General features: G+C 41.7%; 1 protein-coding gene across 3 annotated transcripts in view; it reads left to right on the top strand.

Annotated features, from left to right (window-relative positions):
* SLC24A2 (solute carrier family 24 member 2) overlaps window positions 1-16,836 on the top strand; it is a 303,081-nt gene that overhangs the window by 218,920 nt on the left and 67,325 nt on the right. For all 3 annotated transcript variants that reach the window (XM_033237445.1, XM_033237447.1, XM_033237446.1), the window contains one exon: window positions 9,343-9,441. In XM_033237445.1, the coding sequence (XP_033093336.1) occupies window positions 9,343-9,441 (99 nt within the window). The remainder of the gene's footprint in view (window positions 1-9,342; window positions 9,442-16,836) is intronic.

The following is a 16,836-nucleotide window of genomic DNA, read 5'->3' as shown; positions in this document are numbered from 1 at the left end:
ATTAAAATAAACATTAATTATAAACACTATTAGTCTTTGGAAACTTACCCACAGCTTTAATCAAGCAGAAAGTCTGGCAAGTTTCCCACAATGTGTTTCTAGGCTCTTCTCCTTTCCGTACCCCTAAAAAGGAAGGTAAGCTCAGAATATCATTTCATATAGCAAAAAATCTGAGCACTTTTTCACATCTACACCCACGAATGTCATCTTCTTTGTTGTTTGTGTTAATGTTGCTATATTCACAAACACTTGTGAGGATCAGCCTAGGCAGTGAGCGTTGAGGGCACAAATGGAGAACAGCATCCTTATCCTTGAGAGCCCCACAGGCTACTTGGGGAGCATGTCAGTAAAACACTTTTGAGGCTCTATGACAAATGCCATGATAGGATAGGTATCAGGTGCTATGATGGGGGAGAAGGACTCAGGGAAGGCTTCCAAAAGGATGAGATGCCTAAAGCAGAGTCTTGAAAAGGAATAAGACAAATTCCTTAAGTCTCTTAAAAAGAAATAAGACAAATAGGAAGAGTGGACAATTCCAAGTCTTGTGAAGGGTAATTCAGGAGGATGCAGGAGATGCAACTGAAAACTGGGAGACCAATTACAAAAGCATGTTCATATTTCTAATGATAAGGTGACCCTGCTAGGAAAGATGGTAGAACAAATTCACGTTTGGGCTGATCCATCCTTTATGGGTGGCACAAAGATCATTCTCATAGAACATTATTAAAGAAAACCTGAATAGGCACACATGAGTAAGCATATGAAAAGACAGCACTGGATTTGTCATTTACCCGTTGCATCCAGATGGCTTTCAAATGAAGCAAATATTCAAATGGAACGGGAGCACAAAGCTGCTAGAAAAATATATTGGTTACTACTATTACAATTAAAACCCAAAAGTCATAAATAGATAAAGACAGCTATAACTACAGAGATAAATATTTATAGATATGCATGATTCAGTACCCATGCATATCTTTCTTAGCTCTGCCCACTAAGAAAGTCTAGGAGCAACAACATCTTAGTAGCCATAAGCACACATAGTTCTCAGATCTTGGTTTCTAAATACCATTTTCCAATAAAAGGAGTCAGTGCTTCTGGAGAAGTGATTGCTTCCAAGCACTGAACCAGGTAACATACAAAATGATATTGAAACCTCTTGTAATGCCAGAAAATAAAGAAAAGATTTGAAAAGGATGAACCTTGTTGACTGAACAGAGAAGCCAATCTGAAAAATATCCCAGTGGTCAAGTTTGAAACAATTTAATTAACTGAATAAATAATGGGCCCATAGAATAAAAATATGCACACATTTATACTATGTAAATAATTGAATACATAAATAAGAGAGACAAGACAGGTGTTACTTTCAGAATTCCAATTAATGAGTGTAGACGAAATGAGGAAAAAAGTCTTTTTTTATGCTAAGCAGATATAAATGGGGAGAAAAAGGTCTTAATAAGGAAATTCAGCTGGCCCATTTCATTGTATAATGGGTTTAGTCACCACTTGAGATATAATTATGTATATATTCTCATTAATTACAGAAACTACTGTGATTGTGTCTGTAAATCTAATATAATTAAATTAAATGTTGTTAATCATCTCTATTATGTGGTTCATTAAAAAATATTTACTAAAGATACTTTACAAAATACTTTATTACAAGGGTAATTTAATTTTTACCAATATCAGTGTAGCCCTGTAATAAGAGGTTTGCATCATGCTTCACAAAAATTAGAAAAAGTAATTTAGAGGTTGTACTTCAAAAACAGATTTGGGAATAAAGAAAAGTCTATGTTCTTGGTAGTTTTGTTTAAGATGAAATTATTATTTTTAAGAAATAAAAATTTCTTTAAAATTTTGCTTCTAAGAATAAAAATTAAGCCTGCCTCTATTTGGTGAATTAACTGTTCCAGTTAGACAGTTGGTAGAATAAAAGAGGATTCATTTTCTGTAGTTGCTAGGTGGCATCTTGTGTGGAGGAACTTTCACTATTATTCTCTGGGCCTCCATACCCTCCTAAGAAGGCCTCCACCATCAGAGCACAAATCCGAAGTCTCTTCCTCACTTCAGGTTATGGACTCTACAAGGGTATCACCCAGATCTATCTTATTCATCAGATACAGCCCAGTACATAGCACAGGTATTTTTTTGTTTTGTTTTGTTTTGTTTTGTTTTTTACTATTTGCAGTGTGTTAATTTGTGACTTGTACTAACTTGAAAGGAAGCTTGACTTCCCAGAGGAGCTGATCATAGTGAGAGCTTCACTGCAAGATAGTGGAGGCCTGTGATGGGTCAGGCGTGATTCTAGGACACTTGTCGAGGGATAATAAAGATGGCAGAGAGAAGATCCCTTTCCCAGAGAAGACTGCTCTCTGCTGGGGAAAGCAGGCATGTGGGCAGCAAGCAGAAATAAGGACTGTAACATGTACAATTAAAGAGCCATGAGAATGATGGGTTTCCACTTGGAAAAGAGGGGTGTGTGCAGAGAAACCTTCAGGTTGGATGTTGAGTTAGGCCTTGATGAATGAGGGGCAGCTAATTTAAAAAATGAGGAACCAAGGCCCAGCTTTCCCTGCCCTGATCTTTATTGTGTTCTAACCTCCTGTCCTATGGAAAGGGGGCTCCTTTGCACATGCACCTTGTTGACCCTGGAGATGTGCAGAGAGGGACAACTGATGTGTCTCCCCTGCCTTCCACCACTGGAGTATAAACACCTGGTACACCCCATTTTTCTCCTACTTACCTCTAGAAAGTTCCTGGGGTCCCATAGGTAGACATTCAGTTCCCCTGGGGCCATGGGCTTGGAGGTCCTAAAGACATTTATTCTGGGCCATTGGCCAACAGGAAGCACATTACAGAGTTATAACCTCATCTACTTGCCTAGAAACCATGAACACAAGGATTTGTTGAGCCCAATCTGATGCTAGAGATATACCAGTGAACAAAACCAGTGAAAAGCCTTGCCCTTTTGAAGGTTGTCTGCTGCCAGTGGAAAGCACCAAATAATCTATAGTCATAATAATATATTAGTTGGTGATAACTACTTTAGAGAAAATAAATGGGATAAGAAATGCTGGAGAGAGAAGATATAGGTTTAAACAGGCTGCTCAGACAAGCCTTAATGAGGTGACATTCAAACAAGCTCTGTGGACCTCTGGGGGAAGAATACTCCAGGTAGAGGGGCCAGACAATGCCATGGCACAGAGGTGAGACGGTGTACAGTGTTTTCAAGAAACAGGAAAGAGACCAGCATGGCTGGAGCAGTGAGAGAGGAGAGGGGTAGCGCACAAGGTCAGGGCAGCCAGGGTGAGCTTCACTTGACACAATCAGTAAGACTTTGGCTTTCACTTTGACCTGGGGACGCACTGCAGGATTTTGCAGAGAAGTAAGTGCCACGTTCTGTTTTACTGATCACTAAAGATGCTGGGATGAGACTGGCCAGAGGAAGGAGAAGGAAGGGTAGAAGGGAGAGACTCAGACCAGCAGAATTATTCCTGTGTGACTTGGTGCTGGTTGGGTAGGCGTGCGGAGCGGGGAGTGGGAAAGGGGTGGAAGGAAGAAGTGGTCAGATTCTGAAAACTTTTAAAAATAGAGACACCAGATTTGCTGGTAGATGGCATGTGGGGTGTGAGAGAAACAGGGGAGCCCAGGATAACTTCACGGTGCCACATCAGTTCTGTTGCAAGCCTTTTAAGAGTGATGATGGCCTATCTGCCTAACTTAAGTCTCTGCTTACAGAAAAAAAAAGGAAAGAAATAAATGGGAGGAAAGTTCAGATGCACTTTTGCTTTTTAAGCTACCTGCCAAGCCATAAACTTCAAAGAAAGAGACAAGAAAGGCAGAACCGAAAACACAAAAATAGAGTATAAAAGGCTGTTTTCCAGTTTTTCCTCCTGTGTGATTTTTCCCTTTCTTCTCCCAAGCCATGGTCTGTTCACCAAGGTGTGTGTAGCCACTCTTTGCATCTTTTTCTCTCTTTTGTCCCATCGTTGTTTCTGTGTTGCAGATGCTTAGAATGTTCTGTAGCAGCTGGAAGCTAATCTGATCTCCACCCCAAAGGGTTCCATTTGTAACCCTGCCTATTATAGGCTTGGTGGGAAAGATGGGAGGGAGGAAATTTCCAAGGGGCTGTTTTAATTAACAGCAGAAGAGAAACAAAATTCATTTCCTTTGAGTGAACAGACCCTCCAAACGTTTTTCCGTGCAGCATGAAGCTTCTGCTTTACGTCAGAATGATCTGGTCAAGGATTTTGATTGCTGGGTGTTTTTCGAAATTCACATTCGGCTCTTATGCTTGGATCTTTTACTTCCGCACTTCCCTACCACCCCCTCAACATACACTCCTCTGAGGACACTCAGCTGGTACTCTCTTTCAAATTTCAGACCAAGCTAAACTATATTAAAATGATGCACTAGGTTTTGACGTAGGTGCCTCACGATTTGAGCAGTTTGCTATTTCTGAGATTTTTAACTATACAAATATCTGTAGCTATGTAAAAATACAACACTTTAAGGGTTTAGACCACAAGAGAGTATATTTTTTAAAGTTGCCTTGAAACATGTTAAAAATAACTCCTTCACTCACCTTGAAAAGTACTCAAAAATATCATGATTCTTTTTCGGCAGGCACAAAGTTACACAATCATTTCTTAGATTCGTTCCTCTATGCCACCCTTTGTGACAATTTGGGATCTGTGCCTAAAATATCTGAGCAATCCCTTTACCACCAAGGTCTGCACCTGCAGGTGCTAGGCATCAATTCTATTTTAAATATCAATCTTATTTTCAGTAATTTAGGAGAAGAATTTCCTGTCAGCCACTTCCATAATAATAGCAACCCTTTCTGAATAGCAATTCCTAAGCACTTGCTGTTTATCAGAGGCCATTGAAACATGCAATGGGTATTAACCCATTGGACCTTCCAAAGACTGTATGAGCTGGATGCTCTTCTTAGCTCCATCTTACTCATTCTGAACCTGAGGTGGAGAGGGGTTAAGAACCTAGTGTGGCATGAGGTTCTTTTGAGCAAATCCATTTTGCAGCAACATAGTCCCTTGGTCTGAATTTTGGCCCTGCGGGTGATGGGGGAAAGCTGATCATGTTCCCACTTTAAGATTGCAGAGGTATCAACTTTTAAAGCCCAGAAAGCCAGCTCTATTACCTTGACCTTCTCAATTGCAGAAAGATCTAAAATGATCCTTTTTCTAATCAGTTTTGGGGGATTCACTGAAACTTGAACACCAGTCCAACAAGGCCCTGTATGCTTAAACTCCTGGGTCCGAATGTGGCCTATTCTCCAGCTCGGCCTGTGTGGATTGAGAGAAGAGAAGATGGCAACAATTCTCCTATAGCAACTCAAGGCCACATCACCCTTACCCCTGAGATTCTGTTTGATTCTCTTTTTCCTCTTACTTACAGAGTTCTTTCAATGCCACACATTGTGATAAGCCCTTTACACATATTTTCTCACAGAAGACCCTTGCAGTTCAGCCCTTCCCTGGATGACAGACAGAAAATGAGCCCCTCTTCCACAAGTGAGTACAGTAGGGCACATATGGACATCATATGTCACCAGTAACTCTACCAATACCACTGGAATCCCTGCTTAACAGATCAGCCAATACCACTAGAATCCCTACTTAACAGATGGGAAAACTAAAGCACAGAAATATTTAGAAAGTCACCAAAAATCACCCAGCAGAGACAGTGAGAAAGCTAGGGCTTGAACTCAGATCTACCCGCCTGTCAATCGCATCCATTTAACCTCCGTTTAGCCATGAAATTGTGCTGTCCCGACACACACACACCCTGTTTGCTGTTCTTCACAGTTTGTGGCTTGGGAATGAACAGGTCCTGAAAATGCCATGTCTTCCTACCCCAAGGCAGAGAGGATCACTTCAAAAATCACAGGTTCTCTGCTGGTTTCTGCCCCAGGTCCTTCATGCTCACGTATATCCTGTTAGCCTCATCCTCATAGCATTTCTCAAAAGGTGCCCTGTGACAATCCCAGGGGTATCCAGTGGGCTGGAATCAGCGAATCTGGTTTGTCAGGCTCTGCCCCACCACCCTGAAGGATTACACATGTGTGCTACATTCTGAAGATGGGCCCTCAACTGCTGCCTTTCTAGAAACTAATCTGTAAGGGAAAATCCTTCTAGCCTATGGAGCAGCCATTGTCAGCACTTAGGATGTGGAATGGCTGCCAGGTCATATTAGTTGCGACAAAGAATCATCTAGGGGAGAGGTTGAATTGAAGAAGTTGAAGAGGTCTGTGGAGAAGACAGCTCCCAACCAGGCTTGCTGCTTTGGCTTGCTGCCCCTAAGGCAGCAAGAGGACACAAATAACGCTAATCCCTCTTACTGTTCAGTAGTGCAGAAAACCTGAGGTCCTGCAGTGGGAAAAGAGTAACACAGTCTCACTGGCCTGTAAGATATTTGAGAACCTATAAAATTCCAGTTCTGGGGTTATCTCCTACCATGTTCTCCTAGATTTTCATTGGAGATTTGGGGAAAACCAGCCTATGAGGGCCAGAAGCCAATACTGTTGTGAAAGATGCTTCCTGGCAGAGGGCATGGCTCCGTTTCCATGCTGTCGGGTCCCTTTTCTTATTTCTCTCTGGCACACGCCTAAACTCTGAAAAGATTCTTATAATCACAAGTGATATGTCATTAGCTGGTTTCTATCCAATATTTTCTGTCATGATTCATGACTTTAGGACATTATTTGAGTTGGGATATTCTAGGTTTTATTTCCCCAGACCTATTTGTTGCCACTTCTGAATGCTCTCCTGCTTTATTATTATCTTACAGATAATTTTAAAATAGCAAATATTGATCATCTATATTTCTTAGAGTGGCAGGATGTTCTGAGTTCAAAAAATGACCCTGAGACCACGATGGGATGGTTTTATTAGTAGAAGCATCATCTCCAATAAAGTTTCAGAACCTCCTTTTTTCCTCTTCTGGATGGAAAACCAGATGATTTAGGACTTTTTGGAGTTGTCTTCTGCAAAAAGTAACTCCTCTTTAGGCTGAGGACTGCAGAGTACTGAAGCTCACTCTTATCTGTTTATCTAGTCCTCAGATAAGACTAGGTTTGGCAGCCAGGAAAGTATCTTGCATCCACACAGCCTGGACAACTTTCAGGCAATCACAGCCCCTGCCTGCCTCCTCCATCCTGACATTCCTTTTTCTCTCTTTTTTTTCTTTCTTTTATTATTCTTCTTTACCACCTTGTTCTCCTAGTCTCCCGGATTTCTTTCTTTCCCCTTTTTCTTCCCAGAGTTTCCCCTGGAAATTAAACAAACAATCAAATTCAAGCTACCTTCCATGGTAGTGAATCTAATGCTGACCTTCAACATTCCTCAGGGATGGAGTTGTGCCCATCACGTCATCCTTCTTTCTCACTCCTTAGGAAACCCAAGCCACACACCAAACTCCTTTTCTCCATGAAATATTTTCTTTCCTACTTCTTTTGAGAGTGTACTCAATGGTGCACATTCATTGCCTAAATTAAGGTACTTATGTCCTAAAGATTGCCTTTGTTGTGGCAAAGAGACCAGGCTTGTGACTAATGGAGCCGTGAGCAGAAAGGGTCACAGCTTGTGTCATTTTCACCATTGGAGTCTATTGATCTGACTCTAGTTTACAGGTGCTGTCACTCCCAGCCAGTCACACAAGTCATCACTATGACCACATGCCATGATTCCAAACCATGGAGGCGGGCAGTGGGTGCCAATCTGCCATGCTTTATTCTAGGAAAAGAAGCTCTCCAGGAGAAACATTTTTGTTTGGTTTGGTTCTAAATAAAAAAGTAGAATGAGATCCCCTGTTAATATGCTGCTAGGGAACACAGCCAACAAAAAAATACACAGTGGGAAAACTGGAAGGATTGTGGTGTTTTGAGACACTCATTATATCTGAATCTAGGCAATCATCAGTTTAAAATGAGAATTTTTGTATACCTTGAATGTTCCCAAGGAAGAAAATAAAGGATTAAAAAAAGGAATGTGCTGTTTCCCTCATCTCTGCACTTTTGCTTGCTTGCTTTTTTTCTTATTGCATGCATTTACCTATTATGTCAATAATAAGAAATGAAACATTGCACTTGTGGTACAGCTGTTTAAAATGATTACTTTGAGAATGGCATTTTTTCTAGTACCTTTTTTTATTTTTCCATAAGTTATTAGGGTACAGGTGGTATTTGGTTACATGAGTACTTTAGTGGTGATTTGTGAGATTTTGGTGTACCCATCACCCATATGTACACTGCACCATATTTGTAGTCTTTTATCCCTTGTCCCCCTCCTACTCTTCCCCCCAAGTCCCCAAAGTCTACTGTATTATTCTTATGCCTTTGCATCCTCATAGCTTAGCTCCCACGTATCAGTGAGAACATATGTTTGATTTTCCATTCCTGAGTTACATCATTTAGAATAATAGTCTCCAATCTCATCCAGGTCACCACAAATGCTGTTAATTCATTCCTTTTTATGGCTGCATAGTACTCCATCATAAATATGTGATGGAATATATAGAGAGAATATATATGTATATATACTTTATCCATTCATTGATTGATGGTCATTTGGTTTAGTTCCACCACTTTGCAACTGTGAATTGTGCTGCTATAAATATGCATGTCCAGCACCATTCCCAAAGCGTCTCATCACCATTACTTGCTGCACTCAGTTGATCCTTCCTTGCCCTAAATCCACAAATGGAATCAGTTGCCTTCTTGATGCCTTAATTACAACTGACTCAGCTAATCTGGAAAGCTGTGATGCATGTTCCTGACTCGTTTAGAAACAGCAATGTTAGTTATAAGACAGGTTGAGCATCCCTTATGTGAAATGCTTGGGACCAGAAGTGTTTCAGATTTCAGATTTTGACTTTTTCAGTTAGGGATACTCAACATGTTTGAAAACTGAAGTCAAATCAAAGGACCCCTGGGCTTGGCTTTCCTTCCCCAGCCCATTGTTAAAATCTGGTCTGGAATGAGCATTTAATTTCAGAGAAATGGCCATGCCTTCAGAGCAGTTGTTTCTCTAGACCTGTTTTGGATCTCAGCAATAGGGGAGCTTTAGTGCTGCTTGGTGCTTTTGTTAATTTCGTGAGCAACTGGAAAGGGAGAGAAGAGATTCTCAAATAGAGAAATGGGCTGAAAAATCTACAAAGGCAAGAAAGTACCCTTCGGGAACGTCCTGGTGCATTGGGATTGGACAGAATGGAGTGGTCGTGCTATTATTGCAGCATGACTGAGGAGGCCACATGTGAGACTCTCTTTTTACCTTCTTTCTCATTGTGTCTCCTTCCTGCCACTTTCTTTTGCTTCAGGGAGGTTCAGAGAAAAGGCTTCAATTCTCCACAAGATCGCCAAGAAGAAATGTCATGTGGATGAAAACGAGCGTCAGAATGGGGCTGCCAACCACCTGGGTGAGTGCAGGGAAACATCCACCCTATACCTTTCCTAGGGGAAGCGAGGGGAGCAGAGAGGCAGGACCAGTGTGGGCACCCCTGACTCAGTGCAGACACACACCGCTGCAGCACAGACCTTCCCTGCGCAACAGGAAATGAGTCCTCTTCCCCTAGTGTGTACAGGGTATACATGGACACAGTATGTCACCAGTAACTCTAGGAGAAGTCCGCGAAGAGTAAACGTATTCTCTGAAGAACATGAAATAAAACCAACTCTTAACTAGTCATCTCCATTCAAGAATAGAAAATCACTGTATTTCAGGGATTCCACATAAACAGGATACACACACATGCATACACACACACATACACAATGTCATTTAATGTTTAATCAAAGGTAAGAGCCCCCTTCTGTAAGTCTTGACTTGTAACCAGATTTTTATACCTGTAACGTTGCTTATGGCACACACTTGGTCACGCCTGAACTGAGTGACAGAGTCCTTCTGAGATGATGCTAAATAAAAAAATATTAAGAACCTTGGGTGAATAAAACTCTGTTTGGAGAAGTCTATTGGCTGATGTGATACAACCTTAGATGATGCTCGTTTTTTAAGAATTCAGCAATAACAGCCCCCAGGTCTCTTTTCACTGACTTTTGCAGAGCTCCTGTGTGACCAGATTGTGACATTCAGACATCTTATTTTAACTTGGAACATGATGTTCCTTCTCTCCTGTCTGTAACTATAAGCGGTCTTATTCTAAATTCAAACTAAATTTAACCTGATCTGGATCTATGCTATAAACAAAGCTATTACCCAAGTAACTAAAATTATCTGCAGACAAAATTCAACAGCATTGCTCTCAAAATACTGACACTCCATAGAAGAGTTTCTGCCTTTCCTGTTATCCTAACTTCTACCTCAAGGAAAATTTTTGGCTGAGAAACAGTTAAGATGCAATTAGATATGAAAAGAAAAACTGGAAAGAAGTCAGCTAAAATGTTAACAATAGTTACTTCCTAAAGCTGGGATTATGAGTTATATATTTTTTTCTGCTTCTTTATGCTTCTATAAAGTTTCTCAGAACAAGTGTATTTTGCTTTTGTACTATAAAAATGTAAAGCCACACCATGAAAGTCTACCGCATAGGTTGAATTTTGTTTGTGATGTTTAGATTCAACAACACAAGCTATTTTTTCTGCTTCACTTGTTGACTTGTCTTTTATGGAGTGCAGCAGCTTGGATTCCTGGGCTCAGTCCCAGTCCTCCTCTTAATGACTGGCCAACCTTAGACTTGGATTTAATCTTTTTTAAGGAGGCAGGACACTTAATTCCAAGGATTCTTCTAATGTTATTGAGTCTCTGAATGACTTTGTAACTAGAAAATGTTATTGGGGGCCGGGCGCGGTGGCTCAAGCCTGTAATCCCAGCACTTTGGGAGGCCGAGACGGGCGGATCACGAGGTCAGGAGATCGAGGCCATCCTGGCTAATATGGTGAAACCCCGTCTCTACTAAAAAATACAAAAAACTAGCCGGGTGAGGTGGCGGGCGCCTGTAGTCCCAGCTACTCAGGAGGCTGAGGCAGGAGAATGGCGTAAACCCGGGAGGCGGAGCTTGCAGTGAGCTGAGATCCGGCCACAGCACTCCAGCCTGGGTGACAGAGCCAGACTCCGTCTCAAAAAAAAAAAAAAAAAAAAAAAGAAAATGTTATTGGGTCTCCAAATGACTTTGTAACTAGAAAATAGTGTGTGTCGGGGGGCGGAGCAAGATGGCCGAATAGGAACAGCTCCAGTCTCCAACTCCCAGCGCGAGTAACACAGAAGACCGGTGATTTCTGCATTTTCAACTGAGGTACTGGGGTCATCTCTCTAGGGAGTGCCGGACAATCGGTGCTGGTCAGCTGCTGCAGCCTGACCAGCGTGAGCTGAAGCAGGGCGAGGCATCGCCTCACCTGGAAGCGCAAGGGGGAAGGAAATCCGTTTTCCTAGCCAGGGGAACTGAGACACATAACACCTGGAAAATCGCGTAACTCCCACCCCAATACTGCGCTTTAAGGAAACAGGCACACCAGGAGAATATATCCCACACCTGGCCGGGAGGGTCCCACGCCCACGGAGCCTCCCTCACTGCTAACACAGCCGTCTGCAGCGATCTATCCGCAAGGCAGCAGCGAGGCTGGGGGAGGGGCGCCCGCCATTGCTGAGGCTTAAGTAGGTAAACAAAGCCGCTGGGAAGCTCGAACTGGGTGGAGCTCACAGCAGCTCAAGGAAACCTGCCTGTCTCTGTAGACTCCACCTCTGGGGACAGCCCACAGCTGAGGTCCAATAGGGAAAGCAGCGGGGGCGGTGCAGAGGCGAACGACTCTGTCTGACAGCTTGGGGAGAGCCGTGGATCTCCCAACGCGGAGGTTGAGATCCGAGAACGGACAGACTGCCTGCTCAGGTGGGTCCCTGACCCCTGAGTAGCCTAGCTGGGAGACATCCCCCACTAGGGGCAGTCTGACACCCCACACCTCACAGGGTGGAGTCATCCCTGAGAGGAAACTTCCAAAGGAAGAATCAGACAGGTACACTCGCTGCTCAGCAATATTCTATCTTTGGCAACCTCTGCTGCTGATACCCAGGCAAACAGGGTCTGGAGTGGACCTCAAGCAATCTCCAACAGACCAACAGACAGTCCTTCTGACTGTCAGACGGAAAACTATCAAACAGGAAGGACACCTATACCAAAACCCCATCAGTACGTCACCATCATCAAAGACCAGAGACAGATAAAACCACAAAGATGGGGAAAAAGCAGGGCAGAAAAGCTGGAAATTCAAAAAATAAGAGCGCATCTCCCCCTGCAAAGGAGCGCAGCCCATCGCCAGCAACGGATCAAAGCTGGTCAGAGAATGACTTTGACGAGATGAGAGAAGAAGGCTTCAGTCCATCAAACTTCTCAGAGCTAAAGGAGGAATTACGTACCCAGCGCAAAGAAACTAAAAATCTTGAAAAAAAAGTGGAAGAATTGACAGCTAGACTAATTAATGCAGAGAAGATCATAAACGAAATGACAGAGATGAAAACCATGACACGAGAAATACGTGACAAATGCACAAGCTTCAGTAACCGACTCGATCAACTGGAAGAAAGAGTATCAGCGATTGAGGATCAAATGAATGAAATGAAGCGAGAAGAGAAACCAAAAGAAAAAAGAAGAAAAAGAATGAACAAAGCCTGCAAGAAGTATGGGATTATGTAAAAAGACCAAATCTACGTCTGATTGGGGTGCCTGAAAGTGAGGGGGAAAATGGAACCAAGTTGGAAAACACTCTTCAGGATATCATCCAGGAGAACTTCCCCAACCTAGTAGGGCAGGCCAACATTCAAATTCAGGAAATACAGAGAACGCCACAAAGATACTCCTCCAGAAGAGCAACTCCAAGACACATAATTGCCAGATTCACCAAAGTTGAAATGAAGGAAAAAATCTTAAGGGCAGCCAGAGAGAAAGGTCGGGTTACCCACAAAGGGAAGCCCATCAGACTAACAGCAGATCTCTCGGCAGAAACTCTACAAGCCAGAAGAGAGTGGGGGCCAATATTCAACGTTCTTAAAGAAAAGAATTTTCAACCAGAATTTCATATCCAGCCAAACTAAGTTTCATCAGTGAAGGAGAAATAAAATCCTTTACAGATAAGCAAATGCTTAGAGATTTTGTCACCACCAGGCCTGCCTTACAAGAGACCCTGAAGGAAGCCCTAAACATGGAAAGGAACAACCGGTACCAGCCATTGCAAAAACATGCCAAAATGTAAAGACCATCGAGGCTAGGAAGAAACTGCATCAACTAATGAGCAAAATAACCAGTTAATATCATAATGACAGGATCAAGTTCACACATAACAATATTAACCTTAAATGTAAATGGACTAAATGCTCCAATGAAAAGACACAGACTGGCAAACTGGATAAAGAGTCAAGACCCATCAGTCTGCTGTATTCAGGAGACCCATCTCACATGCAGAGACATACATAGGCTCAAAATAAAGGGATGGAGAAAGATCTACCAAGCAAATGGAGAACAAAAAAAAGCAGGGGTTGCAATCCTAGTCTCTGATAAAACAGACTTTAAACCATCAAAGATCAAAAGAGACAAAGAAGGCCATTACATAATGGTAAAGGGATCAATTCAACAGGAAGAGCTAACTCTCCTAAATATATATGCACCCAATACAGGAGCACCCAGATTCATAAAGCAAGTCCTTAGAGACCTACAAAGAGACTTAGACTCCCATACAATAATAATGGGAGATTTCAACACTCCACTGTCAACATTAGACAGATCAACGAGACAGAAAGTTAACAAGGATATCCAGGAATTGAACTCATCTCTGCACCAAGCGGACCTAATAGACATCTATAGAACTCTCCACCCCAAATCAACAGAATATACATTCTTCTCAGCACCACATCGCACTTATTCCAAAATTGACCACATAATTGGAAGTAAAGCACTCCTCAGCAAATGTACAAGAACAGAAATTATAACAAACTGTCTCTCAGACCACAGTGCAATCAAACTAGAACTCAGGACTAAGAAACTCAATCAAAACCGCTCAACTACATGGAAACTGAATAACCTGCTCCTGAATGACTACTGGGTACATAATGAAATGAAAGCAGAAATAAAGATGTTCTTTGAAACCAACGAGAACAAAGATACAACATACCAGAATCTCTGGGACACATTTAAAGCAGTGTGTAGAGGGAAATTTATAGCACTAAATGCCCACAAGAGAAAGCAGGAAAGATCTAAAATTGACACTTTAACATCACAATTAAAAGAACTAGAGAGGCAAGAGCAAACACATTCAAAAGCTAGCAGAAGGCAAGAAATAACTAAGATCAGAGCAGAACTGAAGGAGATAGAGTCACAAAAAACCCTCCAAAAAATCAATGAATCCAGGAGTTGGTTTTTTGAAAAGATCAACAAAATTGACAGACCGCTAGCAAGACTAATAAAGAAGAAAAGAGAGAGGAATCAAATAGACGCAATAAAAAATGATAAAGGGGATATCACCACCGACCCCACAGAAATACAAACAACCATCAGAGAATACTATAAATGCCTCTACGCAAATCGACTAGAAAATCTAGAAGAAATGGATAATTTCCTGGACACTTACACTCTCCCAAGACTGAACCAGGAAGAAGTTGAATCCCTGAATAGACCAATAACAGGCTCTGAAATTGAGGCAACAATTAATAGCCTACCCACGAAAAAAAGTCCAGGACCAGATGGATTCACAGCTGAATTCTACCAGAGGTACAAGGAGGAGCTGGTACCATTCCTTCTGAAACTATTCCAATCAATAGAAAAAGAGGGAATCCTCCCTAACTCATTTTATGAGGCCAACATCATCCTGATACCAAAGCCTGGCAGAGACACAACAAAAAAAGAGAATTTTAGACCAATATCCCTGATGAACATCGATGCAAAAATTCTCAATAAAATACTGGCAAACCGAATTCAGCAGCACATCAAAAAGCTTATCCACCATGATCAAGTGGGCTTCATCCCTGGGATGCAAGGCTGGTTCAACATTCGCAAATCAATAAACGTAATCCAGCATATAAACAGAACCAAAGACAAGAACCACATGATTATCTCAATAGATGCAGAAAAGGCTTTTGACAAAATTCAACAGCCCTTTATGCTAAAAACGCTCAATAAATTCGGTATTGATGGAACGTACCTCAAAATAATAAGAGCTATTTACGACAACCCACAGCTAATATCATACTGAATGGGCAAAAACTGGAAAATTCCCTTTGAAAACTGGCACAAGACAGGGATGCCCTCTCTCACCACTCCTATTCAACATAGTGTTGGAAGTTCTGGCTAGGGCAATCAGGCAAGAGAAAGAAATCAAGGGTATCCAGTTAGGAAAAGAAGAAGTCAAATTGTCCCTGTTTGCAGATGACATGATTGTATATTTAGAAAAACCCATCGTCTCAGCCCAAAATCTCCTTAAGCTGATAAGCAACTTCAGCAAAGTCTCAGGATACAAAATTAATGTGCAAAAATCACAAGCATTCTTATACACCAGTAACAGACAAGCAGAGAGCCAAGTCAGGAATGAACTTCCATTCACAATTGCTTCAAAGAGAATAAAATACCTAGGAATCCAGCTTACAAGGGATGTAAAGGACCTCTTCAAGGAGAACTACAAACCACTGCTCAGTGAAATCAAAGAGGACACAAACAAATGGAAGAACATACCATGCTCATGGATAGGAAGAATCAATATCGTGAAAATGGCCATACTGCCCAAGGTGATTTATAGATTCAATGCCATCCCCATCAAGCTACCAATGAGTTTCTTCACAGAATTGGAAAAAACTGCTTTAAAGTTCATATGGAACCAAAAAAGAGCCCGCATTGCCAAGACAATCCTAGGTCAAAAGGACAAAGCTGGAGGCGTCACGCTACCTGACTTCAAACTATACTACAAGGCTACAGTAACCAAAACAGCATGGTACTGGTACCACAACAGAGAAATAGACCAGTGGAACAGAACAGAGTCCTCAGAAATAATACCACACATCTACAGCCATCTGATCTTTGACAAACCTGACAAAAACAAGAAATGGGGAAAGGATTCCCTATTTAATAAATGGTGCTGGGAAAATTGGCTAGCCACAAGTAGAAAGCTGAAACTGGATCCTTTCCTTACCCCTTATACGAAAATTAATTCAAGATGGATTAGAGACTTAAATGTTAGACCTAATACCATAAAAACCCTAGAAGAAAATCTAGGTAGTACCATTCAGGACATAGGCATGGGCAAGGACTTCATGTCTAAAACACCAAAAGCAACGGCAGCAAAAGCCAAAATTGACAAATGGGATCTCATTAAACTAAAGAGCTTTTGCACAGCAAAAGAAACTACCATCAGAGTGAACAGGCAACCTACAGAATGGGAGAAAATTTTTGCAACCTACTCATCTGACAAAGGGCTAATATCCAGAATCTACAAAGAACTCAAACAAATAGACAAGAAAAAAACAAACAACCCCATCAAAAAGTGGGGAAAGGATATGAACAGACATTTCTCAAAAGAAGACATCCATACAGCCAACAGACACATGAAAAAATGCTCGTCATCACTCGCCATCAGAGAAATGCAAATCAAAACCACAATGAGATACCATCTCACACCAGTTAGAATGGCAATCATTAAGAAGTCAGGAAACAATAGATGTTGGAGAGGATGTGGAGAAATAGGAACACTTTTACACTGTTGGTGGGATTGTAAACTAGTTCAACCATTATGGAAAACAGTATGGCGATTCCTCAAGGATCTAGAACTAGATGTACCATATGACCCAGCCATCCCACTACTGGGTATATACCCAAAGGATTATA

The sequence above is a fragment of the Trachypithecus francoisi genome, unplaced genomic scaffold, assembly GCF_009764315.1.
Source record: "Trachypithecus francoisi isolate TF-2019V2 unplaced genomic scaffold, Tfra_2.0 Lachesis_group16, whole genome shotgun sequence".
Taxonomy (NCBI): domain Eukaryota; kingdom Metazoa; phylum Chordata; class Mammalia; order Primates; family Cercopithecidae; genus Trachypithecus; species Trachypithecus francoisi.
Note: the sequence above shows the minus strand (reverse complement) of the source record. Positions and strands in the feature narration are given on the sequence as shown.